The sequence below is a fragment of the Pagrus pagrus genome (assembly GCF_965226575.1).
Source record: "Pagrus pagrus genome assembly, chromosome: 7".
In the NCBI taxonomy this organism is placed as follows: domain Eukaryota; kingdom Metazoa; phylum Chordata; class Actinopteri; order Spariformes; family Sparidae; genus Pagrus; species Pagrus pagrus.
The window spans coordinates 639,196-666,889 of NC_140191.1; the positions used below are offsets into that span (position 1 = coordinate 639,196).

At 44.5% G+C, this 27,694-nt stretch overlaps 4 protein-coding genes across 5 annotated transcripts in view; 2 read left to right on the forward strand and 2 right to left on the reverse strand.

The window, feature by feature from the left end:
* The window catches only part of tg (thyroglobulin), a 28,362-nt gene extending 21,087 nt beyond the window's left edge, over nucleotides 1–7,275 (reverse strand). The window contains 8 exon segments of the mRNA XM_084357302.1: nucleotides 95–238; nucleotides 753–859; nucleotides 2,723–2,882; nucleotides 2,975–3,130; nucleotides 3,604–3,701; nucleotides 3,813–3,921; nucleotides 4,450–4,745; nucleotides 7,184–7,275. Coding sequence (XP_084213428.1) covers nucleotides 95–238; nucleotides 753–859; nucleotides 2,723–2,882; nucleotides 2,975–3,130; nucleotides 3,604–3,701; nucleotides 3,813–3,921; nucleotides 4,450–4,519 — 844 coding nt within the window. The 5' untranslated portion in view covers nucleotides 4,520–4,745; nucleotides 7,184–7,275.
* LOC311259908 (sialoadhesin-like) lies at nucleotides 5,433–9,285 on the forward strand. The gene is made up of 6 exons (XM_084357307.1): nucleotides 5,433–5,566; nucleotides 5,823–6,209; nucleotides 6,597–6,857; nucleotides 7,177–7,279; nucleotides 8,464–8,518; nucleotides 9,192–9,285. The coding sequence occupies exons 1-6, from the start codon at nucleotides 5,515–5,517 to the stop codon at nucleotides 9,216–9,218; spliced, it is 885 nt and encodes a 294-aa protein (XP_084213433.1). The 5' UTR covers nucleotides 5,433–5,514; the 3' UTR covers nucleotides 9,219–9,285.
* Nucleotides 9,286–11,373: 2,088 nt separating this feature from the next.
* Nucleotides 11,374–27,637, reverse strand: cmtm6 (CKLF-like MARVEL transmembrane domain containing 6). Its single transcript, XM_084357310.1, has 5 exons — nucleotides 27,515–27,637; nucleotides 26,386–26,503; nucleotides 20,203–20,385; nucleotides 13,837–13,935; nucleotides 11,374–13,594 (listed from the first exon to the last, which is right to left on the reverse strand). The coding sequence occupies exons 2-5, from the start codon at nucleotides 26,494–26,496 to the stop codon at nucleotides 13,433–13,435; spliced, it is 555 nt and encodes a 184-aa protein (XP_084213436.1). The 5' UTR covers nucleotides 26,497–26,503; nucleotides 27,515–27,637; the 3' UTR covers nucleotides 11,374–13,432.
* Nucleotides 14,783–19,176, forward strand: LOC311259909 (uncharacterized protein). 2 transcript variants are annotated; one of them, XM_084357309.1, is made up of 4 exons: nucleotides 14,783–15,339; nucleotides 16,277–16,950; nucleotides 17,303–17,416; nucleotides 18,476–19,176. In XM_084357309.1, the coding sequence occupies exons 1-2, from the start codon at nucleotides 14,980–14,982 to the stop codon at nucleotides 16,628–16,630; spliced, it is 714 nt and encodes a 237-aa protein (XP_084213435.1). In that variant the 5' UTR covers nucleotides 14,783–14,979; the 3' UTR covers nucleotides 16,631–16,950; nucleotides 17,303–17,416; nucleotides 18,476–19,176. The 2 variants fall into 2 exon arrangements, with proteins under 2 accessions (XP_084213435.1, XP_084213434.1); XM_084357308.1 differs by lacking the exon at nucleotides 17,303–17,416.
* Nucleotides 27,638–27,694: the final 57 nt, after the last annotated feature.

Genomic DNA, 27,694 nt, shown 5'->3' on the forward strand with positions numbered 1-27,694 from the left:
ACAGTTTCAAACCAGTTTAGTGTGACTGTTACCAGTTTAAACAGTGTTCTGGTCCATTAAAACCAGTGTGAAGCAGTTTAAAAGTTGAGTTTACATCTGAAGTGTCCGGTGAGGGCGAGGCGGACTCCCAGCATCCTCCTCTGCAGGACTCTGTAGATGTTTGTCTGAGCGACGGAGCGACCGGAGCGAAGACCAGAGAACGCCGAGTCGTACACCTCAGACAGGAGGAGCTCCACACCTGGACAGGAAGTCCACACCTTCATCATCATCATCATCACCATCATCAGTAAACCAGCATGTGACTGTTTGTAGTTAGACCTGATCATCAAAAAGCTTTTTGAGGGTTAAAACTCAATTTTAGAGTAAATTCTTCTTCAGAAAGGGTGAATTTTACATTCAGTTTCTGATGTGCACCTCTTGAGTTTAGGACAACAACTAATAATTATTTTCTTGATTTTATTGTGACCATCACCAGGTAACCACAGCATGTCTCATTACTGACAGCGTTGGAGAGGAAACAAGAGCAGATTCACTTATTGATGATGCTGCAACAACTTAATTACATTTTTGCATGAAAACTGACGATTAAATGATGAAATCAATCATCAAAATCATCTTTTATTCAGCAACTAACGTTTTGACTAATTGTTGCAGCTCGAGGAGTTGTTGTCTAGACACTAGTTCAAGCTCAAAACCTGACAACTCAGTGTGTGTGTGTGTGTGTGTGTGTGTGTGTGTGTGTGTGTGTGTACCTGTGTTCTCCAGCTCTCTGCCTCGGCTGTCTGAACAGAAGCAGTACGAGGAAACCATCGGGAAAAACCTCCTGAAACTGCTGAACATCTCAAAGGCTTCTGGGAACCTGAAGCAACACAAACATACATGATGCACACACACTGGAGTACACACTTAAGGTATAGTTGGTAATGTTGGAGAGCTAGCAAGATTTGAAAGTAGAGGTGGGTGCAATTCATCGATGTGGCGATGCATCGCGATGCTTCACGTGACGATTCGGCATCGCTTAATTAACGTCAATGCTTTGCTAGGTCCGCGCATTTACACAGAAGGCGGCAAATTGGCGGTCTGTCTTGGTCCGCCAATGTGACGCCTCTGAGGGTACACTCACTGCCGCCTCCATTGCTATCTAACACCGAGGCGTCAATGTGCCGGCAATTGCGGCACATGGGCGGAGGTGTCGATAACGTGCACTGTTGTGCGACCCGCAGCCGGGAGTTTTAAAACCAGGAAACAGCTGATCACAGCAGTCAGTTCATCACTTCATCCGCGGACGTCAAGATGAGCAACTGGAAAGCCGCTGAGATCCGGGAGATGCTACAGTCTCCTCGGTCTCTGTAGCTGACAGCTAGCGGACACAACCAAACAGCTAGTAGCTGCTGACTGTCAGCTGTTGTGTAGCGGCAAGCTACGAACGGTCACTACTTTCAAATTAAAAGCCCCCCGCTAAGAACCCAGTTCTACAATCCAATGGGGTGCAATGTAAAGCTCTTATTTTGAAGACAACTTTGTTGTCACTGATCACTGCCCAACTTCGTGCTTCACGCCACGTCACATGTTTACGCCTCATTAAATCCAGGGCTTGACTGTTTTCAGTGTTTTCCGCCAATAGAGGGGGCTCTCCTGCAAGTGGAGCTTTCCCTGGTCAAAGTTAAGTAGGTCAAAGTGCAAATGTTTACATAGTCATAAAATAAAATATTTTGTGTCTTTGAAAAAGTCAAATGTTCAAAAAACCTTGTTATTTACTTCATGAGTGTAGTTTTAGAGGAACTGAGTTAATTGATAGGCTATTTATTTACAAATATAGCCACAGATGAAGACAAAATCAATCTTGTATGGAAAAAAGCATTAAAAATTGCAATAATCGAAGAATCGTGGCCAATAATCGAATCGAAGCTCCCATAATCGAAATCGAATCGCATCGTGAGGTACCCTTGTTGGAACACCCCTATTTGAAAGTGGCACCTGGTCTAAGCTCCGCCCCCTTCTCCCCCTCCCGTCAGTGCTCCGTCCAAAGCCCCGCCCCCATCAGACAGTCCGTCAGCAGGGCAGAGGAGAGCCGTTAGCATTGGGCTAATACAAGCTACAAAAGTAGCTAAGCTGGCTAACGTTACATATTTCATGAAAATAACAAATCCCCCCGAAGCAAAACAAATAATTACCTGTCCAACAGGAAGACAGCAGCCTCTGCATCACTTCTGGAGCTACTGTAGCTGCATTTCCTCTGCCACTGTTCTCCTGCTAACTGTGCTAACTCTTCTTCTTCTGCTGTTTTATTGCTGTTGGCAAACAGCTGTTAGGTGCATTACCGCCACCTTCTGACCTGGAGTGGATCTCCTGCTAACTCCATATGCAGCGTGCTGAATATATCCGGCGACACGTGACACGTGATGAGTGCGCAGGGAGGAGGGGGGACAGAGGGGGGGGCAGGCAGGACGAGACATGAAGGCACCTGATTGGTTCCTTCAACTCGGACCGAGAGGCAGGGATTGGTCAGTCTTTACAGGCCTGCAGCTGCCACAGAGGGCTGATTTATTTCTTCCTTCTTCTGAACACATTATGTTGGACTACTCTCAGGGTGGGAAGACCATTTCACCCAGTATAACAAGGTGTTTCTGAACAGAATTACCAACTATACCTTTAATACACAAATATACACACACAGATACACACACAAATACACAAACAGACAGACAGACAGGTGTGTCACCTGTTGAAGGCGTGCAGCAGGTCCAGCTCTCTTCTGTCCGTCATGTTGATGAATCGACACTGAACCGGGAGGAAGCTGCCGTCTTCATCACACTGAGGAGGAGAGTGAGAGGCGGAGCCGTGGAGGAGACGCCTCGACCTCACCTCACAGCTGCCCGGACCTGCAGGTCAAAGGTCAACGTCAGACACAGTGTCAGCAGTATTTGTACGTACAGTTGGAGGTAGTGTGAGTATCAGCAGTATTTGTACGTACAGCGTGGGGGCGTCCCGGTCTGTCTGGTTCCGTAGAGCTCCATGCCGTCCTGGTCCACACACCAACACTGCCCCCTGCTGGAGTCACACTGAACTGACTCAAAGAGGCCTGAAGGAGAACACTGCAGGACAGACTGCAGCTGGCAGGGAGACGCACCTGACAGACAGACAGACAGACAGACAGGTAGAGAGACAGACAGACAGACAGACAGGTAGAGAGACAGACAGGTAGAGAGACAGACAGACAGACAGACAGGTAGAGAGACAGACAGGTAGAGAGACAGACAGGTAGAGAGACAGACAGACAGACAGGTAGAGAGACAGACAGACAGACAGACAGACAGACAGGTAGAGAGACAGACAGACAGACAGACAGGTAGAGAGACAGACAGGTAGAGAGACAGACAGACAGACAGACAGACAGACAGACAGACAGGTAGAGAGACAGACAGACAGACAGGTAGAGAGACAGACAGACAGACAGACAGACAGACAGACAGGTAGAGAGACAGACAGACAGGTAGAGAGACAGACAGGTAGAGAGAGAGCAGAAACCAAAACTTAAAGAAACAGCTGGTATGTAACATGTGATCTGTGACATCATCAGTCATGTGACATGGTGTTTCTCACAGTGAAGAGCGGAGCTGTTGCTTCGAGTCCCGGCGACCTCCCGACCTTCAGCATCAACACACCAACACTCCTGACCCCGCCCACTGCACTGGACAGGTCTACACACACACACACACACACACACACACACACACACACACACACACACACACTCAGTTCTCTCCTTGACTCTGAATCATTTCCTGATGTCTGTGTGTGGCCGCTCGTACCTGAACCTGCCATCCTCCATACAGTGAGGGATGTCTCCTTGTTGCTTGGCAACAGCCACGCCCCTTAGCAACTCACATTGGCTGAGGCTCTCTGACTCCAGCTGGTACTCTGGACAACAACCAAATACAGTGACATCATCAGCAAACGGTGACATCATCAGCAAACAGTGACATCATCAGTAGACAGTGACATCATCAGCTGGGCCTGATGGTTAACTCGTCAGTGAAGCTGCTGATTCAGACACTCTGACCTTTGCTGTGCTGCGTCACTAAACACAACAACAACACAAACTTTTACAAACTGTCAGAGCCGTCAGCCGTCATGTTGGTATTTTAAATCTGTCCCACAAACTGTCCTGCTGCCCCAAACACTCACCGGAGCACCAAACGTGGATTAATCCACCACTGAAAGTAGTCCCTCCTGTTCATTTAATGCAAACTACAGCGAGCAGCTTTTTAACCTTCAGAGGAAAACTGTTGATTTGAGTCTGTACGAGAGGTTTGTTGATAATAACATGACAACTGTGGACTTTAAATGAAGTTACAGAGAACTGAAGAAAGACAAAAACAGCTGTGATATCAACAACAGAGACACAGACAGACAGAGACACGGACAGGTAGGTCCAGGTGAGTCTACCTGAAGCTTTGCCCTGCAGCAGCTGTGGGCAGCAGACCAGGATGCAGGCGATGTGGAGCAGCCAGGCCATCGTCTCTGTGGTGACACATTGAGCATCGCTGCCTCTTTATAAACCTGCAGACCTGCTGAGTCACCGTGAGGAGGTCCAGCAGAACAGTACACCTTCATCCCTCCACCCTCCTCTTCCTCCTCTTATCCGTCCTCCTCTGTGCGTCTAGGCGGAACCAGGAGTCCTCCACCACGACTCAGGAGGCCGTCAGGGAGCCGTGAAGCCCTCTGATTGGACGAGATGATCTCTGAAACACAGACGGTGGTGGTCAGTGTTCAGTATGACGTCTACAGCAGTGACTCTGTCTCACCTGAGGACCAGGTGACCATGTGCATGCTTCCACTCAAACAACACAACAGTTTGTATTCAGAGTCCACTTCTTGTTTAAATGAAGGTCCAGTTCAGAGAGATGAGAAGAGTCTTTCTCTCTTGATGTTTGTCTTTATCCTTTCTGACGTCTTTGGGTTTTGGACTGTTGGTTGGACAGAAGAAGCAGGTGGATGACGACACTTTGAAAACTGTGATTTTTTAGATGATTTATCGATTGTCAGGTCATTCATGTTCGCCGCCCTAATCCAGAGTATTGGACACGTTGAACTGTTGACATGATGACGGCGCTAGATGAACAGTTGAAGGATCACTAGAGTTATTACAGATCATCCTGAGAAGAACATAATGTCTGAACCAGCCTTCTGTACTGAGCCGTGCTGCTAACACGACCAACAACAGATGAAAAGGACTTCACATCACACGTCCATTAATGTACTCTCATCAAAGACAATCACTCACCTAAAACACAGAATGATTTCTCTGTCAGTCAGATGTCACAGATACTGTTTCTGATGAAACTAAGGTGTCACCATGTCAGGAAATCTTAAAAAGGGAAGTCCAACAGAAACCACAGAGACGTTTGAAGCACCAGCAGTCGGTCGGTCAGGGTTTTTACCGTCGCTGCTGTATTTAGAGCGAACATACGAACAAGAAAAACATTAAATCAACTGTGTGACAGAGTGAGGATGGCAGGCTGGGACCAAAAGACTCTCTGGACCTTCATGTTCATGTTGGCTGGTAAGACGTGGACGTTATCTGTGTTACTGTAGGAGACATTCCTACAAACAAAACATGTCTTCACTGACAGTTTTGTCACGTTAAAGGTTTTTCACATCAAACTAGAATCATCTCCGCAGCTCTGAGACTGTTTTCATCATCTTCTGTCTCGTAGCTCTCGAGGCCAGTCTGTATTTTCTCTCACATCAGAGTGATCGCTCTACATCAAGGTGCTTTATTGTTCATCAGCTGTCATCACTGTGTTGTGTTCTCCCAGGTGCTGTGGGTCCAGGTGCTGTGGGTCAAAGAGTGAACTATCCACATGCTGATTGTGCTGTTAAAGGATCGACTGTCACTCTCCCCTGCACCTACACACCACTCGAGTCTGTTGGTGAAGGTGGATCAAAGGTTTGGATAGAGATCGTCAGAGTCCGCTGGTGTCAGAGGCATCCGATTTGTCACAGTCTCACCCCGTCTGTGTACGACAGTAATTTAACAACCAACGACCCTCGTTACAAATATCTGGGAGACAAGAAGGGAAACTGCACTTTACAGATCGCAGATATACAGGAGGATGATGATGATACTTATCGCTTCAGGATGGAAGCTAATGACAGCAGAGGACATTGGACTGGACAATCAGGAGTGAACGTCTTTGTCACTGGTAAGATCATCAAATGACAATAATATGAAAACAAACATGACAATAATATTAAGAATCCTTTCTGTTTGCGGAGGCTGCCCAGTAGAAAACCACAGGACCTGCTGGGTTGTAACCAGAGTTAAAAATAGATGACGTGGTTCAGTCACTTAGGATGAATCCTGCCGACTGTGGTGATCCTCTCAGTTTTCCTCTAGCGCCACCACCAGGTCACAGTTTTCACTCGGACAGTAAAATATCTCCACATCTATAAGTGAGAGAGCTTCTGGTTGAAGTTTACTCGTCTGTCGATCAACTAATAATTTCTGCTCTACAAAAAATCTAATTAAAGACGTCAGTTAATGACTTTAATTGTTGATTTTGAGTTTTCAACACAACATTTTATTTTAGACGGCGTTCGAATGAAGATAAGCAGCTCCAGTGGTGACGGACAGGTGAGGACAGGTGAACGCATCACTCTGTTCTGCACTGCAGTCTGCACCGTCCACCAACTGAAGGTCACCTGGTTCAGAGACGACCACGCCCTCTCAGAGTCTGGCCCCGCCCTCCAGCTCAGCTCTCTGACCGCAAAGGATTCTGGGAACTACACCTGTGGTTTAAAGAGCAGCACTGAGACGCGCTCCCTGCCGTACAGCCTGCACGTGGAGGAAGGTTTGTCCACCAGTTCACTCTGGTGACATGAGACTGGTTCTTACACCTGCCTCCTGCATCATGTAACAACACAGGTTTATAAGAGTGAAGGAAACCAGGAGCGCTTCATATTTATCATGTACATCTCCCCACACTTCACTACATCATCATGTCACATCATCTTCGTCAGCCTCCTTCATCACCACCTCAGTGCTGAAGAGAAAGAGACGTTTGAACATCTGTATTTTCATCACAACTGACAAACCTGCCAACGAGGATGAAGACAGTGTTAATGTGTTAATGTGTGTGTGTGTGTGTGTGTGTGTGTGGTGTCTCACAGAACCAACCCGTCCTTCAGTAGACAAACTGCTGGTTGTCCGTGTGGCTCTCTTCACTCTGCACACCGTGCTCATCGTCACTGTGGCATCCATCATCTTCAGAAGGTAACCTTCAGCGTCACAGACCAACAGCAGACCGCAGCCTCCAGCTTCTCCTCCTGATCTAACAAACACGAACATGAACATGTTGGACCAGCTATGGTTCTGACGCCTCAGTACCACTAACAACAGTCACACTGCACATGACATGTAGCTACAGCAAAGGTTTCCTCACTTTATTCTGTTCCTGACATTTATCACTCGCTCACTTTATTTAGTTAGGTAAACCTCTGAAGGAGCACGCTGTGGTCCTGCAGGGTGACGTCAGACTCAGAGTTTGTGTATTTACAATATTAATGAGTAATATTACAAACTAGTGAATAAACCAGCTGATCTCAGAGGAAAATAAGGTCCAGAACACTGTTTGAAGCCAGAAAGGTGGCAGGGTCCGCCACATATAAACACAGTAAAACAGTATAAACTGTGCTGTCCTTTAAGGTCAGTTTGTTTATTCAGTCATTTTTTCACCCAAACTACAGACTGCTCCTTTAATCATAGATGTAAAGGAGCGGACAGGTTCTGGTCTCAGCTGGACCGCTAACAGCGGGCTGAGTGTTACTTCTCTGTCTGAAGCAGCACCTCAGGTATCGGTGCCGACCCATTTGTTACTCCTCAGCTCCTTTATATGACACCTTTGGGTCGAATACTTTGGCGTGATGCCTTCCAGGTAAAATCTGGTTCTCACATTTCAATTAAACTCCAGTTAATCACAAATGACGATCACAGGTTCAGACTCTTCATTCAGTCACATCAGGTTAATTTCCTCGTCAACATGAAGCCTCGTCAGAGAAATCTGTCACCTCTGATGAGAAGCTGTGAGCATCAGGTCTGTCTGTAAACAATCTAGTTTTTGAATTTGAACACTAATTTAATTATTTTAAATACATTTTAAAAATGAATAAAAACTTGTATTGCAGCTCATTTTAATCAGCAGAGCTGGCTTCATGCAGGCTGCAGCTCTGCGGCGTCTCACACCTCAGGTGTCTCTTCACTGTGTTTTTACACACTTACCTGTGAAGTTGATGACTCGTACAAAGGAAGTGAATACATGTTTGTTTCTGGGGAGGGTCAGGTGAGTTTATAACGTGCTAAAAGTCAGTAAAAACAGTCGGTGCGTCTCTAAACACGTCTGACTTCCTGTTTCGTTGGTACATTTATTATAACATAAATAAATGTAATCATCTTCACAGGACGTGTGTCAAAGACAGCGGCGGCAGCGGAGAGGTGAGGAAGGTGAGAGTGCAGGTGAGTCACATCATCATTTCTAACACTTTTAACATTTAACCTGTGAGTGTTCAGCCGTGACGCTGCTGAGAACAGATGGTTTCCTCTTTATCTCAGAGCTCATGTTTGAACGACAGATCCTGATGAAACCAGGTCACTATTAGACTATAAGACCATGAATTAAGTCTCACATGAACGTCTCTGGGACCTGTGAGGAGATAAAGCTGCACAGAAACAGGAAGCTGCCTCCTGTCAGAGGAAGACCATCAGAACATTTCTATTTAAAGCTGATGGAGACGATGGCATCATTTCCTCTTCATGTTGTCAATGTTTCAGCTCTTTAGCAACAGAGTTAATCAGAAATGAACGCTGGTCTCTGACAGGGTTGCTGATGTGACAGTATTTAAGGTGTCCACTGGCAGAGAACTGGCAGTACAGTTCCCACAGTGGGAGGAAACCAGTGACAAACACCAGGAAGTACGCAGACAACCTGTACGTGTGAACACAACCAGCTGGACATCAACAGGACTTCACCGGCCGGCCCGCTCATCAGAAGTCTGACTGAGCCCATGTGTGAACTGTGCTTTCAAAATATTGAGATATATTTTGTTTATCGTGATATTATTTATAGGCCCACCTGCTGGTCTGCTCGTCTTTTCTCTCCTCCACCTCATCCCTCTGCTTTGTGTTTCAGCCTCCAGACTTTCTGGAGCAGCTGTGACGTCCAGAGGAAACAGACTGTGAAGCTAACGTGGCTAACACGTCTGCGCTCCTGCTGCCCACTGGTGACTGAGATATTAGACATGGAATAATAAATAATTGATAAATAAGGGAAAAGGAAGGATAAAGATCTTTTTCTATTCTAGATAAATGATCATGTTTTGTTCTGCGTTCTGTTATTTGTGACTCAATAAAACAGAAACGATCCAGATGTCTCTGGAAACACGGGGGGAGCTGTCTGTGTCCACCTCAGTTTGATTTACTTTGATTTTTTTATTGCAAATGATAATATCATCTTAAAGCTTGAGTGAAAATTTGAATCTGTATTTTCATCACAACTTTTCTGTCTGGACGTGAACATTGTAGCACAGTTTAATAAATAGTTTCAGTTCTTAAACATGTTTATAATATTTCTATCTGATGAAACGTGCAGCCATCAACACATCTCTGATCTGAATATAAAGTTTAACTAACACAAAGCTTACTGTTCACTCACTGTTTACACTCTTTAAGACTTTTTGCATTTGACAGAATTTTGTATATTTTGTATATTTTCTATCATGCCATGAAATAGTGAAATACTGCTGCATCTCAAAAATAAAAAAGTATCTTGTTTCAGCTGGTTAGCCTCATTGTTTCAGTTGTTTGCTGCTCACCAGACTCAGTTCAAAAAACCTGGTATTTAAGGGTTTTTGTACAAATGAAATGATGTGATTGAAGCTAACAACCTCCACTGCTAACAGCACAAACAGCCACTTCCTCTTAATTCATTATTCTGAATGACTGAATTAGTGATAATGTACTGAACTAGCAGATAATCACAGGCAGAAGCTGCAGGTGTTGAACTCACCTGACCTGCAGCCGCTTCTCCTTCATGGAGCTGCTCTAACGTCTCCACGCGCCTCCTGTAACATCCCGCTGCTCTGCTCGGACGCCATGTTGTTCGTTTGACCTTCTTCTCCCTCCTGAATGTTTTCCCGCCAGCGCTGCTAGCTTACTAGCCTGACAAAAAACAGTTAGCTTGTACACACAGACAGACTAACGCTAAGCTAACATGCTAAGCTTCGCCTGTTTCGTTTATATGGCGTTGTAAACGTTTTAATGAGCTCGACGAGGCCGCAGCACAGCTAGCGTCTGCACAGAGGAGTGAACAGCTAGAAGGTGACAAGATGGCGGCAGGACCACAGTGTGATGACGTGGAGCCTGTCAGCAGGTTCGTGGCTCACATCCTCATTTCAGTAAGAAGCAGACTAACTGTCACTTCAGTCAGTGTGTAACTGATGAAACTGCTGCTGACTGAACACTGAGGTTCATACAACGTGTTCAGAAAACTGTTATTTCTTCAAAATCTGTTTTATTAAATGACAGAAATACAATAATCAGCTCAGATATGAAAATGCAGCAATTACAACAAAGTGAGGTCTTCACTGTGGGTTCATGCAGTAATGTGTGTTACACATGTTTGGACAGAGCTCATGTATTATACAGGCACAGCTCATGGAAATACATATTACACTAATAAACGTGACTTGGTCCTGAACATGAAGGTGAATCACGCGGATATAAAAGCAGATTTCTGGACTGTCTGAATGAATAAGGAAACATTACTCATTAAGTTTTCCAGTGTATTCAGTGATTAATTAATAATATATTGTATGATTGTAAAATGCAGGCTATCATAAAATGTATATGTATGGTTAAAGTGGAGTTATTGATGAAGGACTGAACATGACAGACGTGGATACATTCTCCTGACGGGTCAGCGGTTCAGCTCGGGTCCGGTTTGGTTTCATTTCTGTGAAACTCTTCACAAGTTCTTTAATTTGACGACTTTAACGTCAGTTTTCACTTTTGTCTCCTGAAGTTTGAATTTGGACACAATGAAGAAAACAGGAAGTAGAAATGTGAGCACTCGTCAAAATAATGTGACAGAACAAATTCAGTTTCATCTTTAAACATTTGGAACAGATTAAAACACACACACAGAACAAACGACAGTTAGTTGTATTCGTCTTGAACTTGCAGTCCACTTCATTTTCTGGGCATAAAAATTAAAATCATCTTTAAAGATGAATGAATGTGACTGGACGATAAAGCCAGTGTGTGTGTGTGGAGGCTGACTGGCTGGAAATTACACCCAAAATATTAAAGGAATATTTCACCTAAACATGATCATTTTAAAAAGACCCACAAAGTGAAGAGCAGGCGTCAGTGAGGAGGGGTCGAGGGTCTCTACATGTTGGTGCTGTTGGTCTTAATATAATAAATAATCCATCAACGACCCCTTTATGATCCTACATGTAATATTTAGTTACAGACCTAATTCCTTCATTCATGAGGAGAGGTCCCGAACTTTGAACAAATTCATAATTTTTGGTCGTTATAAACTCAACAATGCTTGAGCAAAGAATTCCCTCAAATTACTGAGATCAGAAATCATAAAATCAGTTAAATCCAGACGGGATAATTAAAATGATTCATATTCTGAGAGTTTTTATATTTGACAAAACATAAAAGCACAATTTCCTTCATAAAACAGTCAATTATAAAACACAAAGTGATTAAGACGAGTGCTGAAATCAGCAGAATACAAAGCAGAGTTTGGTGAACGATTTCAAATGAAAAACAAAGTGTCAGTGTGACGATCAGATGAACTGGAGACAAAACCACCAAAACAAAATCCTCAAAAGTTGAAGAATATAAAACAATATCAAAACAAACTTTCAGAAACACGAAACAGGAGAAGTTTCTCTACACAAGGCTGCTTCAGTGGTGGAATAATAAAGTGATCGGTCCACAGGGAGGTCAGAGGTCACACGAGAGAAGCTGCTGTCAGGTTGCACTGGCGGCCATGTTTATCCACCTCATCACGGTCAACGAGGGCGTTTGGCTCATGGGAACGATTTGACAAAGTTTGTGTGCTGAGAAACAAACTCACTCAACGAAGAAAACATCTCATTGGACGTGTGAGTTCAGCAGAATGTCTACGAGCTGACGTTTCTATTGATCTGTGCTCTATTGATTACTGATCGTTTATTATGACAAGCTGCACAGCTGGACGTGTCGCAGCCAATCAGATTACGAGGGTTGATCTGAACAGCAGCAGCTCCATCTGCTGGACAAATCACTTTCTGTAGAGATAAGAAATAATCTGAAATAAATCGGTCTGTTTTGACGTCATCAACAAGAATCCGAATGAGAAACGGTCGAACGTCATTACGTCGAATCAAAGATGAATTTTTCTGCTGCTGTTTGAGGCCGACGGTCACATCTGCCCGTCAGGAGGGAAAACATCCAGTATAAAGACACATTTTCTCTGTTGAGTGGAGTTTTTTTCATTTCAGCACAAACTGAAACATCTTCTGGGTCCAAATTTGAACTTTCAGGAGACGTCTGAACGGTAAAATATGAATACCAAGGTGACCTTCATCAGTGTGACTGCCTCCACCTCAGTGACCTTCCTCATCTGATGGTCTCATTTAAAAGATTTTTTGTGACCTGAGGAGGTAAAATTGTGCAATATTTCACACACAAAAAATAAAAAATGAGAGAAAATAATCATTATTTTGTGCAACAATAATGATTTTTCCTTTCTCTAACCCCTCAGTTTTATTTGGACCCCATGTGGTGTCCTGAGCTCTCGGCTGGGAACCACCGATTTATATAAAAAGATATTTAGGTTTTTAAAGCTTTTAATTTTCAGTCAAATTTTGGAATTAATTTACACAATATTTGATTTTGTTTCATCAAATTAGACAAAGCTACTCTGTAAATTTCATGATATTCAGGAAAAGAGAAAATCAATAGACTACTCGTTTAAGATCGTAACAAAATAAAACAAACAGCAGAAGATTTAGTGGTTCTGTGGTTTTAGTGTCTCTGCTCTTCTTCTTACATTTTAATAAACAGGGAGAAACATACTGTTTCTTTAAATCAAGCACAGAACCAGAACTGACCCGCTGGTCTGATAGTGTCACACGCTGACGGACGCTCTGCACTGTGATCCATTCTCTATTGGATTGATTATATTGACAGTCACAGCTCAGAGCGTCCTCAGGTGGAAGAAAAACAGCTAAAAACAGGATTTACACCTGACGTCAGGTCAGCCGTCGCTCGCTGAAGCTCCGCCTCCCGTCGTCATGTTAAAGGAATAGTGCGAAAAGTATTCTGACCTCCGTAGAAAAACGCACACATACGATCAAACATGCAGACTTATTATTGCGGCGGGTTGAGTTTTTCCTCCTCGGGTTGAGCCTGCGCCGCCACCGGGCCGTTACTGGCCTCAGGCTTCCCGTCTTTCTTGAAGGGGAACCCACGCGTCTTCACAAACATGACGAGGTCGATGGCAAACAGCACCGTCGCAAAGAAACCGAAAACCTGCAGGAGGAGAAGACGAGCACATGAACAACGTCTGAGAGAAAGTTAAGGGAGGTGACTTTAATCATCAAGGAGGAGAGGAAAGAAGAGGAGGAAGAGGAAGTGAGAGGGCAGGAAAGAAGAGGAGGAAGAGGAAGTGAGAGGGCAGGAAAGAAGAGGAGGAAGTAGAGGGAGTTAATGAAGAAGAATGAAGACGTATTAACAGACAGGAGTGTCAGTGGAGTATGTCGAGGTTTTCTTACCACAGCAATTTTCTCGTTAGTTGAGCCGTTGTTGTCTGAAGCAAAAATGATGGAGGCGATGAGGAACAACACAGCGATGAAACCGGTGTACCCGAAGTCCTGCAGAGGAGGAGGAGAAGAAGAACTCAGGACTTTGTCTCCTGTTTACTGTGTGGAAACACACCTGTCACACTTTAGTGGGAAAGTTTGACATTTTAGAAAATATGCACGTTAGACGAGAAGAGTCCACTGACTCTTATAAAGCTGCAGCTGCCTGCTGATTGGCTCAGCTGAGCACAAAGACTGGAAACAGTTAGCGTGGCTAACAGAGCTCACATTACACCTCACAACGGCCAGAAGGTCCCGAAATAACTCACTATACCTTTTTTGTTAAATATTGAAATTGTCTGTCCATAAAACACAAAGTCATCATTTTTACACTTTGGCTTCTTCTTTTCTTTTTACTTAATTTTCTCTTCAGAAAAAGATTTTCAACTCGCTGGAAAAACTTATTATTTGCAGTGATGTATAAGTACTCAACAGTAAACGTGTAGCTATGGTACATCACAGTAGATTATACATATATTTAAATGTACATATATACTGTAACTTTGGGTGGACTGATGACTTAGTGGGCTTATTATCAGATCGGATATTCAGCATTTTTCTTATTAACAGAATCGGTTGGGTTTTATTTTTTATGATCTCGTCGCAGTTAAATACATTAATTGAAAAATGCTGTACTTTGTCATCTGTACAGTAACTTGTAACTGAAGCTTCAAATAAATGGGTGGAAGTATGAAAACTCAAGTACAAGTACCTCCAACTTGTACTCGAGTTTATGTACTTCGTTACATTTCATCAGTGGTAACTTGCACTCCTGTCTGAATCCAGTCATCCATAATAAACCAGCAGGTCTCCGCCTGAAGGGGGCAGCGCTGCGCCTCCCAACGTGCAGCCTGCCGGGAATTCATTCGCAGAAGAAGAAGGAGAAGGAGAAGAACAAGAAGAAGAAGAAGAAGAAGAACGGCGCATGCTAGCTGCTTGCTAACAAGCTAGTTCCGCCGCCGTAGACATGAAAACAGATACTTCTGCCGCTCGTCGGTAATTAACGGGTCGTTTCGACATTTCACGGCTGGTTTTTGTCCGCTCGGCACGGTGACGATGCCGTGGAGGTGTTGTGTTCCCGGCTGTAAAGGCTACGACGAGGCCAAGTCGATGGGGGTCGTGTTTCACGGGTTACCGACCCGGGACCCGCCGCGCTGCAGGACCTGGCTCAGAGCGATCCGAAACCCCCGATTACACGAAAACATCCCGGTGACAAAGTACAGCGGCGTGCGAGTGTGCAGCCTGCACTTTAAACCCGAGGACTACGAGGAGGACTTCAAGGCTAAAATACTCAACATTCCGCCCAAGCCGATGCTGAAGAGCGGCGCTGTGCCGTCAGTGTTCCCCGGGAGGCTGCACGGAGAGCCCGGCAGCACCGGGACAGCTCCGCCGGCTCCAAAGAGAAGCAGAACACAGGTAGAGCTCCACTCTGGCTGTGCTTTAGTCTCCTGTTTGGGTCGGTACCAACACCTTTACCTGTTGATTTAAACACGACCAGCTCACTGAGTTACATGATGCGGGCGGGTTGGTGACATCCAGGGGCGGATTTAGTGATTTTGTGGCCCACATGAGGGGCCCCTCCATGTGACCGTGTTACCATTTACAGTTGATAACATTGTTACTGGCAGTTGTAGTCAAATGATATGAACAAGTTTAACTCTTCACACTTTGACTTGCTGATAGCAATTAATATAATTATTTACTTTATCTTCATTAAACCCATGTGAGGTACTGTTCATATCATGTTTTCATCCGTGTTCATCAGGGTTTTGACAAATAAAAGGAATTTTGTGAAAACAGATTTTTATAATGTTGAATAAAAAGAATAAGCCTCCCGTCAAACTTCTCCAGACAGATAAGCTGGAGGCAGCAAATCAACAGAGCAGCTGCTGCCAAAGCTAGTTGGCAGTGCAGCTTGGGCACTAGGGGAGTGCTAAGTGCTAGCTGCTTAGCATGCTAACTTCAGTAGATATCTCTGCAACACAATACACACACATCATAATGACACAACTTCTATTTATTCACATTCTGTTGATAATTTTAGCAGATTTCTGAATGTTTTAAACTACAAGTCTTGCGTATTGCCCCTTTAATAACGTGACGACTGAACTCAGCTGTGAGGAAACGCAGCATCCGGAAAAGCACTCACGCTAAAGTCGGCTTGTAATTCATCTTAAAAATGCGAACTGCTTCGATTTAACGACTCATTAATTCCCTCTGCGAAATGAACATGTAAACCTCCTACGCCGTCGCTCAGATCCGCAGCAGACCAGTGAATCGTGGTGATTGTGGTTGTTGTTAGGGGAACCGCTGCAGGTCACCGGGCCTGACTGTCTGCTTGTTTCATTCACAGACGGCTGGTGGAGCTGCAGGAAGCTCCTCGCAGTCGCCTCCAGCAGCAGCAGCGTCAGATGAAAGCTTCTGCATCGTGGTGTCAGTCGACCCTCTGGACGACAGCTTCCACTCTGAACCAGAGTTCACCTCCATAATCTCTGATGAGTCGGATGAAGACATGGACAAGGACTGTACGGTTGTTTACAACCAGAACCTGATGGAGCTGTTCAGGATGTGTCAGACGTGTGGGCAGCCCATCATGGAGAAGGAGGTCTTCCACTCGGGCGCACAGATGAGGGTGAAGTGGAGCTGTGATGGAGGACACTCTGGTACCTGGAAGTCCTCTCCTCACCTGAGAGACGTGCGTCCATGAAACTCACCTGCTGCTTCTTTTCACTGGACTGACATTTATAAAAACGTATTTAAACACTGAGGCAGAGAGCGTTCACGCTGCACGTCACCAGCGCCCAAACAGTCCAAACTGGTGCAGGTCCGTGATTTCCTTTTTCCAGCACTTTGTTGAGACCCGGGTCACTGACACTGGTGACGGTTGTGATGCTGTGGAGCCAATCAGCTTCATAAGGCCTCCTGAGCTGGACTCACAGCTGACGTGGTTAACCCCACATACAGCGCACCATCAAGAACAAACCTCCTGACATGAAACACCAGTTCAACACCTGGCACGCACTAAAGGTCAGTATACCCCCACAGGTGCTGGAAATCCCTGAAGTCACTTGAATGTTAATGTGGTGTTTTCATTAGTGTTGAACCTGCTTTAAGTTTCAGGTCTAACTGCACAACTTTGATACTAAATGGTTTTATATTGCTTAAATATGATCCCACGTCCACCAACAGACGGGTGACACAATGAAACATGAAACCTTTTGTGTGTTCTTTAGAATGATGTCACAAAATATCATTTTGGTTTATTGCAAAATAACATCTGATTTAATGTGAAGTGCAAGGATCATTTCAAGTATAAAAATCTGTAACTTAAAAACTGATCTAAGTTGCTGGGAAAGCTTGAAAATGTGTCTGTAAAAAGCTGCAGGAACCCTGGAACAAGTGTTTGACTTCAAGTGGAAGAGACAGGTGAGTTCACACCGACGGACACAACGAGACACCTGCAGAGGACCCACAGCGCCGTCACGTGTCTGTGGTGAGCGTCTTTGTTTGATAAACCTTCAGTGTGTAACTGTGGAAAGTTATCACAGCAGCAACACGTCGCCCTCGAACAGTTCACATTGGAAAAGTAATCCATCGGGAACTTGAGCTTCAACATTTGATTGGACGATGCAACATCTTGCTGCATGATGTCATGTTGCGGTTAACAAAGCCAGACAACTGGACACTTAGTGCGATCCGTCTGCGTCAGCGGACCGACACCGTTCACGTGACGAGGCTGCTGATTTTCTTAAACGTCAAATAAACAAGAAACCAGGTTGTAGAGCCGGTAGCGGTGCATTTCTCTGCCTTGTGAACACGTTTCTGTTCACGTGTATTACAGACTTTGATGGTACGATTATAGTCTGAGGCGAAATCTCAGTGTTGTGATTATAAAGTATTACAGCTGTTGTAAATCACATGACTTAGAGGTTTTGTTGTAGTTCGTCCCAAGTAGTTTGTTTTTAACAGCTGTTGTCTGTTGAAACAGAAATAATACAGAAACAAATAATAAAATAAACTAAAAGTCCGGCCAAAGTGCAGTTTTAGTAGAAATGAAGTAACTCGATCTAGAACATCTCATGAAGGTGTTGTGACCCTGAGAGAGTTACAGCCGCTTGGATGAGCTGTAATCTATAAACGGTGTAACGCTCGTCTTCCTGTTGTGTTACGGTTGGTTTACGCTGCACTGGAAGACAAACGCTCAACTCACAGCTGCTTCAACAACTAACGCATCATCATGTGAGAGTGAAACAGAAGAAGTTGGTGTAGCGGAGCTTTTACTCAGTTCAATAATTCCACCTGAAGTTCGACTGAAACAAAGTTTTGTTGTTTCTGCTCAACATTTAACAGAAAGTCAGACAGGAAGTTCAAAACAAAGTCGGAGAAGAATCTGATCAGTGTTTACGTCCGCTGACAGTGACCAGTTATTACTGATCATTTAAACAGTTGTTTTCACGATGCTTCAGATTATTAAATGTGCTGCACAGGAAATGTTACAAATATTGATGAGTGATTAATGATCCAGAGTCTTTGTCTTTCTGTCATCTTGTAGATGAACCAGTTTTCAAAAGATCCAAGAAGTGTGAGAATAAACCCGTCTGTCAAGCGTCTCGAGAGGAATCGTGAGTTTGGAGATGAAACCACAGAACGGACACACACCAGCGTTACCAGTCTGAGCCTCGCTCGTCCAGCAGAACCAGCGCAGGGCAGCACACGGACAGTTTGGACTGACTGTCACAAAGTATCAGCATGTTTGAAGAACACTTTTCTACTTTCACACAGTATTTTTGTAAACACATAACAGTGAAACACTGAGTGTGTTGTGTGTCCTGTATGAAACATTATAAATGTTGTTTGTTGCCATCGTCTCTCACTACTCGACATTTAACTGAAAATCATGAATCATAATTAAAAAGCATTTAAAGTGAGCTGAATGAGCCGTGAGTTTACAGCAGCTGTGTTTCCAGAAAGCATTTTAAAGATTTAGAAATGTGACGGAAACATTCGAAAAACTTTCTCTAATTCAAATCAGTCTTTGTTGGCTTGAGGTGGTTTTTGTCTTGAATCAGAGTTAATGTGTAAAATGTTTGATGGAAACAGATTTGCTGAATAAACTGATGTAGCGAACATTCGACTCACGTGACTGATCAGCTGTTTTCTTTGTCGTCTCCGGGCAGCATGCAACATGATTAATGTAGCCGACATGCAGGAACAATTAAAGCCTCGCCCTGTGGACAGCGAGTCCTCTCTGCATCTGGTCTCCTGGTTTGTTTGTCTGTAGCCGACACCGCGTCATCCTCTGACCAAGCTTCTCTTTACCAAGTTCATTCACTCAGAGCAGTTTATGGAAACTCACCACCATAGAAACATGGCTGCCGTCCCCTGGACCTGCAGACAGCATCACTGGAGTTCTGCACTACAGTCGCAACTAACGCTTATTTTCTTTGTCTTTTAATCTGTTGATTATTGTTTGGTCTCTAAAATGTCAGAAAAACGTCGATCAGTGTTTCGTCCTCAACCCAAAGGATTTCAGTTCCCCGTCAGAAGGAAAGAAACAGATTTAACAAGCCGACGTCAGAATGAAGAAAAAATTACTCAAACAAATGAATCAGTTGTTAAAATAATTGTTGATTAAGTTGTTTTTCCTCTGATATCTAAGTGGATCTATAGACATTTATTCTGGAGGGACATCAGAGATAATTACATCCTCAGGAAGTGATGTCACACTGAATGATAATGTGTGTAACTGAGAAGGTGGATTTTTCCTTTAGTTGAACCATAATCGCCTCCATTACATGCTGAATTTCTGTTTTTACCCTTAAATCAAACAGGATAAATGTTAGTGACTTTAAAGGTGCTGGTTGGTTGTTTTTGTGATCTTTGGAAAAGAGCTGCAACAATAAGTCTCAATTCATCGTCAGAAAGTTCAACAGCGTCTGTTTTTACGATTCATTAATAATTTCCGCTGTGTTTTAAAGAGAAATGCTAAATATTCTCTGGTTTCAGCTTCTGAAAGGAGAAACTGAAGATGTCAGCGTGAACGATTAATCAAGAATATCATGTAGCAGATTAATCAATAATGAAAATAATCATTTGTTGCTGGACTGGCAGGCTAGCTGTTTCCTCCTGTTTCCATTCTTTATGCTAAGCTAAGCTAACCAGCTGTAGCTGTATGTTGAGCGCACAGACATGAGAGTGGAGTCAATGTGAACATGTGACCCTCAGAGGAGGAACACAGACTGCTCAGGTGAGTTCAGGTGAGTTCAGGTGGGCTCTTACCAGGCTGGGCCAGCAGGTGATGCCCACCCGGGTGTGCAGGCTGGTGGAGAGGAGGATGAGGAGCAGCAGGGTGAAGAGGAAGGCCGTGCAGCTGACGAACTCAAAGAAGTAGAGAGAGTTGCAGCTGTTGCTGTAGCAGTTGCTGACCACCTCCTCCAGGATGAAGGCCACGAAGGAGAGCAGCTGACGGAGACACAGACGTCAGATTATTGGTTTGTTTCAGTCAGACGGGAAATATAAAGCAGAACGCAGGAACGTGACCGGGTCAGGAGTCATTAATGAGACCGATCAGAACATCCAACACCCCACTGATGCTCACAGAACATGAACACCGTCACCTGTTCATCAGGGAAACTTGGCATGTGACCATATATGGACTTCACCTGACCGACAGGTGAGTGTCAGAAGAGTCCCAACATATATAATGTCAATATGAACTGAGCGGGAGCAGAATAATGTAAAACAGAGGATGTGGAAGGATGAAAGTAACAACAGATTCAAACATGCAGTCATGAGTGTGTGTAAGTAGTAAAGGTGTGTTTATTCTTAGTTGCTGTTATTTTCTTGTGTTGTTCTGTATAAAGTCAGCTGACACAGTATAATTCGTGTTGAAAGGGAAGGTGTAACGAGCGAACGCGTCAGCCTGCACCTTCCGTCCTGTTTTGATTATTTGTTTGTTCGTTTGTTTGTTTTTCTGAAGCTACAAAGCATCAAGTTAATTTATTGTCTATCTTCCAGTGTGTGTTTGTGGCTTTGTAAGTTGGAAAATGACTAATAAACTAAAACTAAACTCAACATGTTGGTACGAACACTTTATAATAAACAACACGTGTCCGTCCATGAGTGCATGTTTAAGATATTCACCACAGTGGAAGTAAAAGTCTGTGAGTGGATGAACTCAGACTGAAGATGACTCGTGTGTGAGTCCGTTTCACCACAGGGTTCAACCAGGATCAGCCCAGTGGGAGCTGCTGACTCAGGGACCGTGTGGGCGTGTCTGGACCGCACCGAGCTGAGTCAACAGGAAGAGGAAGGAGCAGACGGACCACCCCCACACTGGAACATGTAATGGTACGATCCAACAGGTAACAGGAGCTGCTGTCTGGACTTTAAACAGCGTCATTAACAGTCTAAAGGCTGACAGACAAAACTCTGCTGTCACAGTGTACGATCCCAGTTGTAGTGAAGTAATGTAATTACTCTCACAATGAGTAACTGTAACTGAATCCTGGACTTCTTTACTTTGATGTCAGGCTGAAGTTCATCACTTCTTTTTGAATCTTTGGTTTCATGAACCGTCCGACTGCAGCTGAGCCGACACCGTTTACACCTCGTCCCTCTGCTGTTGTAGGCAGCGTAGGAATGTAACTAAGTACAAGTACCTCTAACTTGAGTATTTTGTTTTCATGCCTCTTTCTACTTCTACTCCACATCTGACAGCTTTAGTTACAAGTTACTTTACTGTGTTAATATTTAGTCAAAGCACCAACAGTCATCCCTTCAATATCTCAACATCAAGACAAGTCGAAGATATCGTGACGTTTGTGGAGGAGACGTCTAATCATCCAGATGTAACCTGAAGGTATCACAGTATTATTGTGACATCACATCACTGACTGACTGAACACTACACAGATATAATCAAGTTGTGATCAAATACTAATCATTGATTGATTAAATGAGGCAGAGCTGATCGATCAACGCTCTGAAGTGAAAAGTGTCAAACGTCAGTGTTTTCTTCACGCTGTGGTCGAGTGACGCTGCGTGACTTCTGCTTCCCGTCTCAACAGACTGAAGCAGAAGGACGACGACCAAACTGGAGCTAAAAGATGCTGAAGAGCTGCGAAGATCTGATGCTTCATCACTCTGTGACGTTCAGACGAGTGGAGCTTTAAAAACACCAGAAACATAAATGTAGTTTGGTGTTTCCTCCTCTCTGCTGCGGTGAAGCTCCAGACTGTGTCCGTCTCCCCTCTGGATTTTACTGTCGCAGTATTGTGTTTAAAACTGAACGTCAGCTCGTAAAACAAATGTCCTTCAGACGGAGACGAGCCCTGAACCACAGAGCTAAAATAAGATCAGCGACATCACAGCGCTCTTATGAACACTGGAGCTGCAGAGCGACCGGCTGAAACATCCAACATCCATCCAACACGAAGCTGCAGTGTTCAACACACTCAGACTCACCAACACCGACTCAACATGGTCCTGCTAATATGAAGCTCTGAGTCACACGGCAGGTCAGGTCCAAAACACCACCACATCCTACATTTCCCATAATGCAACTGACTTTCAGACAGGATGAACACAGGAGGGGAAATCTTCACTTTGCTCTTCTGTAGTTTAACTCACTTTAACCCTGAGGAGACGACAGAGGAGACACAGGAGACGCTCAGGACGAAGACGTCAAACAAATAATAAATAATAATAAAGTCAGAAGTATCATGATGATGGATTTTATACACATCAGCTGTTTTCACACTCAGGTCTCCAGTGTTTTACTCGACTTGATGTTTGTTTGTTACATAAAAACTTGATTATTCTTTATTGATTTGTTTTGACGTTATTTCTCTTTTCAGGACGAAGCAGAGCAGCAGAAGTTTGAGGACATTTCACTGTCGAGGAACTAAAGAAGAAAAACTTGAGACGAGGACGAGGACAGGTCCACAGTAAGGTCTGATGTCAGAGAGGACTTATATTCTAAACTCCGCCCATTCCTCCCTTTCTCTGATGCAGAAAAACTCGTCCACGCCCTGATCTCCTCCAGGGTCGATTACTGTAGCAGCCTGCTCACTGGTATACCCAACAAACACCTTCAGAAACTTCAATTCATTCAGACCTGTGCTGCCCGAACTCTGAGGAAAACCCGCAAATACGACCACATCACCCCCGTTCTTCAGAACCTCCACTGGCTCCCATAACCTCAAGAATCCAATACAAAATCGCCCTCATCACCCACCTTTGCATCTACAGCAAGGCCCCGCAATACCTCAAAGACCTCCTTACCCCTCACTCATCCAGCCGTAACCTCCGCTCCCAAAGTACCAACCTCCTCCTTCCGCCGGCCCGCACACGACTCCGCACCTCGGGAGACCGGGCCTCCTGCTCTGCTGCCCCCCACATCTGGACCTCCTCCCTGAACTCCTGCGACAGCCCCGGTCTGTGGTCACCTTTAAACAAGGGCTTAAAACTTTTGTTCAGACAGGCTTTCCTACGTCGTCCCTGGATGTTTTATTCTCTCTCTGCACCTTCATCTCCTCCTTTAGCTGTTTTATCTACTGCTGTGTCTGATTTTTCTCTTAGTCTTTTGTTTATTCTGTTTCTGGTTTCTGTAGCACTTTGAGATTACTTTATGAAAAGTGCTTTACAAATAAAATGTATTATTATTATTATTATTATTATTATTATTATTATATTCCTCCAGAGAGCAGGAACATCAACGAGAACCGTCTCATCAGTGCTTCACACTTCTGTTCAGGACATTTTCTACCCAACTGATCCAGAGACCTTTGGACGTGACGGAGGGAAAACAAGCGACTCTGTCACACATCAGAGGTCTCAGCAGGAGAGACGTCCTCCCTGCACATCCTCTTTTTGTCCGACACTCATCACAGTGAGCGGCCGCAGGCCGGATGCAGCTCGTCCTCCCGACTGTTAACTGTTGCAACAGCGGAGGGTCAGCAGCTCTGAGATCTGCTAACGAAGCTGTGCAGCACTTTCACTTCCCAAACTGCAGCTTCCTGAAGAGCTGCTGCAGTCACACAGGGGTCACACACACACAGACACAGACACAGACACACACACACACACACACACACACACACACAGACACACACACACACACAGACACACACACACACACACACACACACACACACAGAGACACACACACACACACACACACAGAGACACACACACAGAGACACACACAGACACACACACACAGACACAGACACACACACACAGAGACACACACAGACACACACACACACACACACACACACACACACACTATTTCCTCCCATTTGTTTAATAAAAACATCCACGTCTTCACTAGGAACCAACGAGCCTCAGGCAGGAAGTCAGACGATATTAGAGACGGACAGAGATGATGTTTGAGTCGGAGGCTGAGATTTGCTGACGACAGCAGTATAATCATCTCTAACCTCGTCAGCTGTGCGATGATAACAATAATAATAATAATAATAAGATCAGAATCTTTGTGACATCTGGTTTGTTTTGATCAGATTGAAAATAAAAATAAAGATTAGCTGGAGCCACAAAATTAACTTCATTACTTTAGTAACAATTATTAACTATTTTTGAAAACAGGTTGATTAATTAAACCGTTTGTGAAGAACAACTAACAAACGAAGCTTTGAGCTTCAGACAAAACCAGACGGGTGAAGACGTCACTTTGGACTCTTCTCTCATGTTTTTACATTTTAAAGATCATTCGATGTAATTAAATAAATTATCTACGATGAATTAATGCTAAAAGCATCAGGAGCAGCAGAAACACGACGTCCAGCAGCTGAGACTTCACACTCGTGATCTCACAGATTCTCCCGAGTTTGTGTTCGTTAAACTTTTACAGAAAATAGAAATGACATTTATTGTTGTGGTGTGTTGCTGAGAAGCTGGTACAGAAGTGAACTCAGAAGTGTTTGGTCTGGTCTGAGATCAGTTCTTCTGCAGCCTCTCGGCCCGTTTACAGCTTTAATAAAGTTTCCTGAGGAACGTTCAGCAGGAATATAAAGTGACGTTTCCCCTCTGATTACTCACAACAGCACGCTGTTAACAGGCCACAACCTGCGAGCTGCGTTTCCCTCCTGTTAGCAGCTCTGAGGCCGGTCCGACTGCTCTCAGATCAGTCGGCTCGTATTTGTTGTATAAACCTGGTTCAGGTTCACACTCATCTGTCCTGTTTGTCGAGTTTCTGAGAGCATCAACCTGCAGACGAGTGGACCTGTTTATAGCAGCCACACTCCTCCTCCTCCTCCTCCTCCTCCTCCTCCTGGTTTGAGGTTTGAATCTTCTCTGTAGTTTTTGCTCCATGAAGTAAAATGTGTCTCTCATAAAAAACTTTGATTTTGAACCACAGGAATCTGTAGACGTCTGTGACTGAAGCTGAAAAAATGTCCAAAATATCATAATAATAACTTTTATTTTGAAACCTGACAGGAAGTCACTTGACGTCACTGGTGGGCGCTGAAAAGACGCCTAAAAGAGACGTCACTCAAACTTTCACTCTGCTCTCGACTGGACACGTTGATTATGATGACAACGTCAAATTAAATAATATCAACATTCATACATAATTAAGGGCGTGGCCACTTTGAGTGACAGGTGGCCGCTTCACCTCAGCTAACTCCAGCCACTGATCTTCAGTTACAGACGGGAGGGGAGGGACGGACGGACGCCGCTGTTCTGGATTAACGGGCGACTCTGATAGCGTTAACCTGCACACAGCTGTGGGCGTCTGCAGGAGGCACTTTGTGTTTTAAACTTTTAGCATTAAGAAGTGGATTTACCTTCACTCTCACTTCTCACCTGTCCGCAGCTGCTGAACCCACAGACATGTTCTGTAGTCCGTTATCTGACTGCGGAATGGAGGGAAATGTAGTTCACTACATGAACTACAGAGAAGACACTGCAGGAGCAGACAGAAGCTGAGTCTCTGGTGAGTGCTGACTGCAGTCAGAGACAAACCTGTACACACACACACACACACACACAGACACACACACACACAGACACACACACACACACACACACACAGACACACACACACAGCACAGAGGCTGTCATCTGCAGCTCATGCAAAGGATTCTGGGTGGATGAACCAGCGGTCAGTAACATGCGAGTATGTTAGCATTAGCTCGCTTGGTAGCCTCCAGCAAGGTGGTCTTGTTTAACTCGGCTGCTTCAGCTTCACCTCTTCGTCCGTTTTTAATTAGCCAAAGTGAGGCGTAGTAAGGTGCTGCCAAGATGGCCACCAGCAGAGACCTGCCGTCTGCAGACACCTGCTGGTGACGTCACGGTGACTGTCCACCATCTCCACAGTCAGTTTGTCTTCATGATGGTTATTTCTGACTCTCACTCATTACCTGTGCCAACACGACACAACAGAGTGATGTCGTGTTGGCACGGTCAGAAATGGTTCAGGACGTTTGGACTCACCACTTCACCGACTTTGATCACAAAGCGGATTTTATCCAGATTCTCTGATGGCACCATGATCCAGGAGGCTTTGGGGTTCGGCGCCGTCGTTGGGGAATAAACTTGACTCATGATGAAGCTGTAGAGAGACGCCACAGTTACACACTGACAGGATCATACTGACAACTAACAGTGAGACTGCACAAACCAGCAGCAGCGCTGGTTTACAGCTCGTGACCAGGACCAACGGATTGTCATTACAATATTATTGCGAAACATTGCAAATATATGCAAAAATCCCCTGGAAGATATTCAAGTGATGGCTGATGCAATAATGTAGTTTCTATTTGTATTCTTATTTTAACCTTTTCTCACTTTTACACTATTTACTGACTCGACAACAACAACAACAACAACAACAACAGTACATGCACACTGCTGTAACATCCTGCAGGACATTAAACTCACTATCTGAGAGTGAAAGTGAAACCAAGCGGACAGGTGAGTCCAGGTGAGTGAATTCAAACACTGATAAGAGACATTTGTACTGTTAATTAAACTGACTTACATCCTGTGGACCATCTGTCACCAGGTGGGTCCCTGAAACTCCCCTTTGTCATCTCTTGCGATTTGGAAACACCGAACTTCCTTTAAAAGTGTAGTTATTTAATAATTACGAGCTCACAGGAGAACACAGAACCACTGCAGAACGTGGCTGGAGCCTTCCCGTGAGCAGAGGCGTGTTCTAGTAACTTCGGCATATGTTTTATCTAACATGCCGGAGTTTTTACACCGATATCTGATCTTTAATAAGTTCCTCAAACCACTTTCCGCTGTACATTTTACTGAAACATCTTCAAGGGAAAAACTACGAGAACAACTCTGACCGATGAGAAGATGTTTGTGATTCACACTGAAGAAATAACCGCATCTGTATCAATATCAAGAGGCTTCATACCGTGTTTCCGTTACAGAAACAACTCTCTGTAAATTGGCTGAATTTTAAACGCAGTCTGGTGCGGCGCGCTCCCTCCGCAGAGCGGACGTGTCGGCTGCTCGGCCTAAAATCTGCGAAACTTTCCCGCTGAAACAGGAAGTCAGTCCGCTGCTGAAAGACCATCAAAGTCGGATGTTTCAGGAACAAACTCACCGCTCAGGTTTCTTCCAGGTCCAACAAAAGTAAAGTTTCCAGTTGTGAAGTTAAACTTCAACTTGTCTTCTTGTTTCTCGCTGCTGAGCTTCACAGCGACTTCCGCATTTACTCTGGCGCTTTATTCTGTCAAGTCAGCCGGAAGAACAGCAGCTTCCGGCTAAAACCTTCAAACTAAGG

Bases quoted from the DNA above. Each gene is read 5' to 3' on its own strand.
- LOC311259908 (XM_084357307.1), top strand. From the start codon at position 5,515: ATGGCAGGCTGGGACCAAAAGACTCTCTGGACCTTCATGTTCATGTTG. The intron at 5,567-5,822 runs GTAAGACGTGGA...GTGTTCTCCCAG, and splicing joins CTTCATGTTCATGTTGGCTG to GTGCTGTGGGTCCAGGTGCT. The intron at 6,858-7,176 runs GTTTGTCCACCA...GGTGTCTCACAG, and splicing joins CAGCCTGCACGTGGAGGAAG to AACCAACCCGTCCTTCAGTA.
- LOC311259909 (XM_084357309.1), top strand. From the start codon at position 14,980: ATGCCGTGGAGGTGTTGTGTTCCCGGCTGTAAAGGCTACGACGAGGCC. The intron at 15,340-16,276 runs GTAGAGCTCCAC...TTTCATTCACAG, and splicing joins CAAAGAGAAGCAGAACACAG to ACGGCTGGTGGAGCTGCAGG.
- cmtm6 (XM_084357310.1), bottom strand. From the start codon at position 26,496: ATGAGTCAAGTTTATTCCCCAACGACGGCGCCGAACCCCAAAGCCTCC. The intron at 13,936-20,202 runs GTAAGAGCCCAC...CCTCCTCTGCAG, and splicing joins TCACCTGCTGGCCCAGCCTG to GACTTCGGGTACACCGGTTT. The intron at 13,595-13,836 runs GTAAGAAAACCT...CTCCTCCTGCAG, and splicing joins CTAACGAGAAAATTGCTGTG to GTTTTCGGTTTCTTTGCGAC.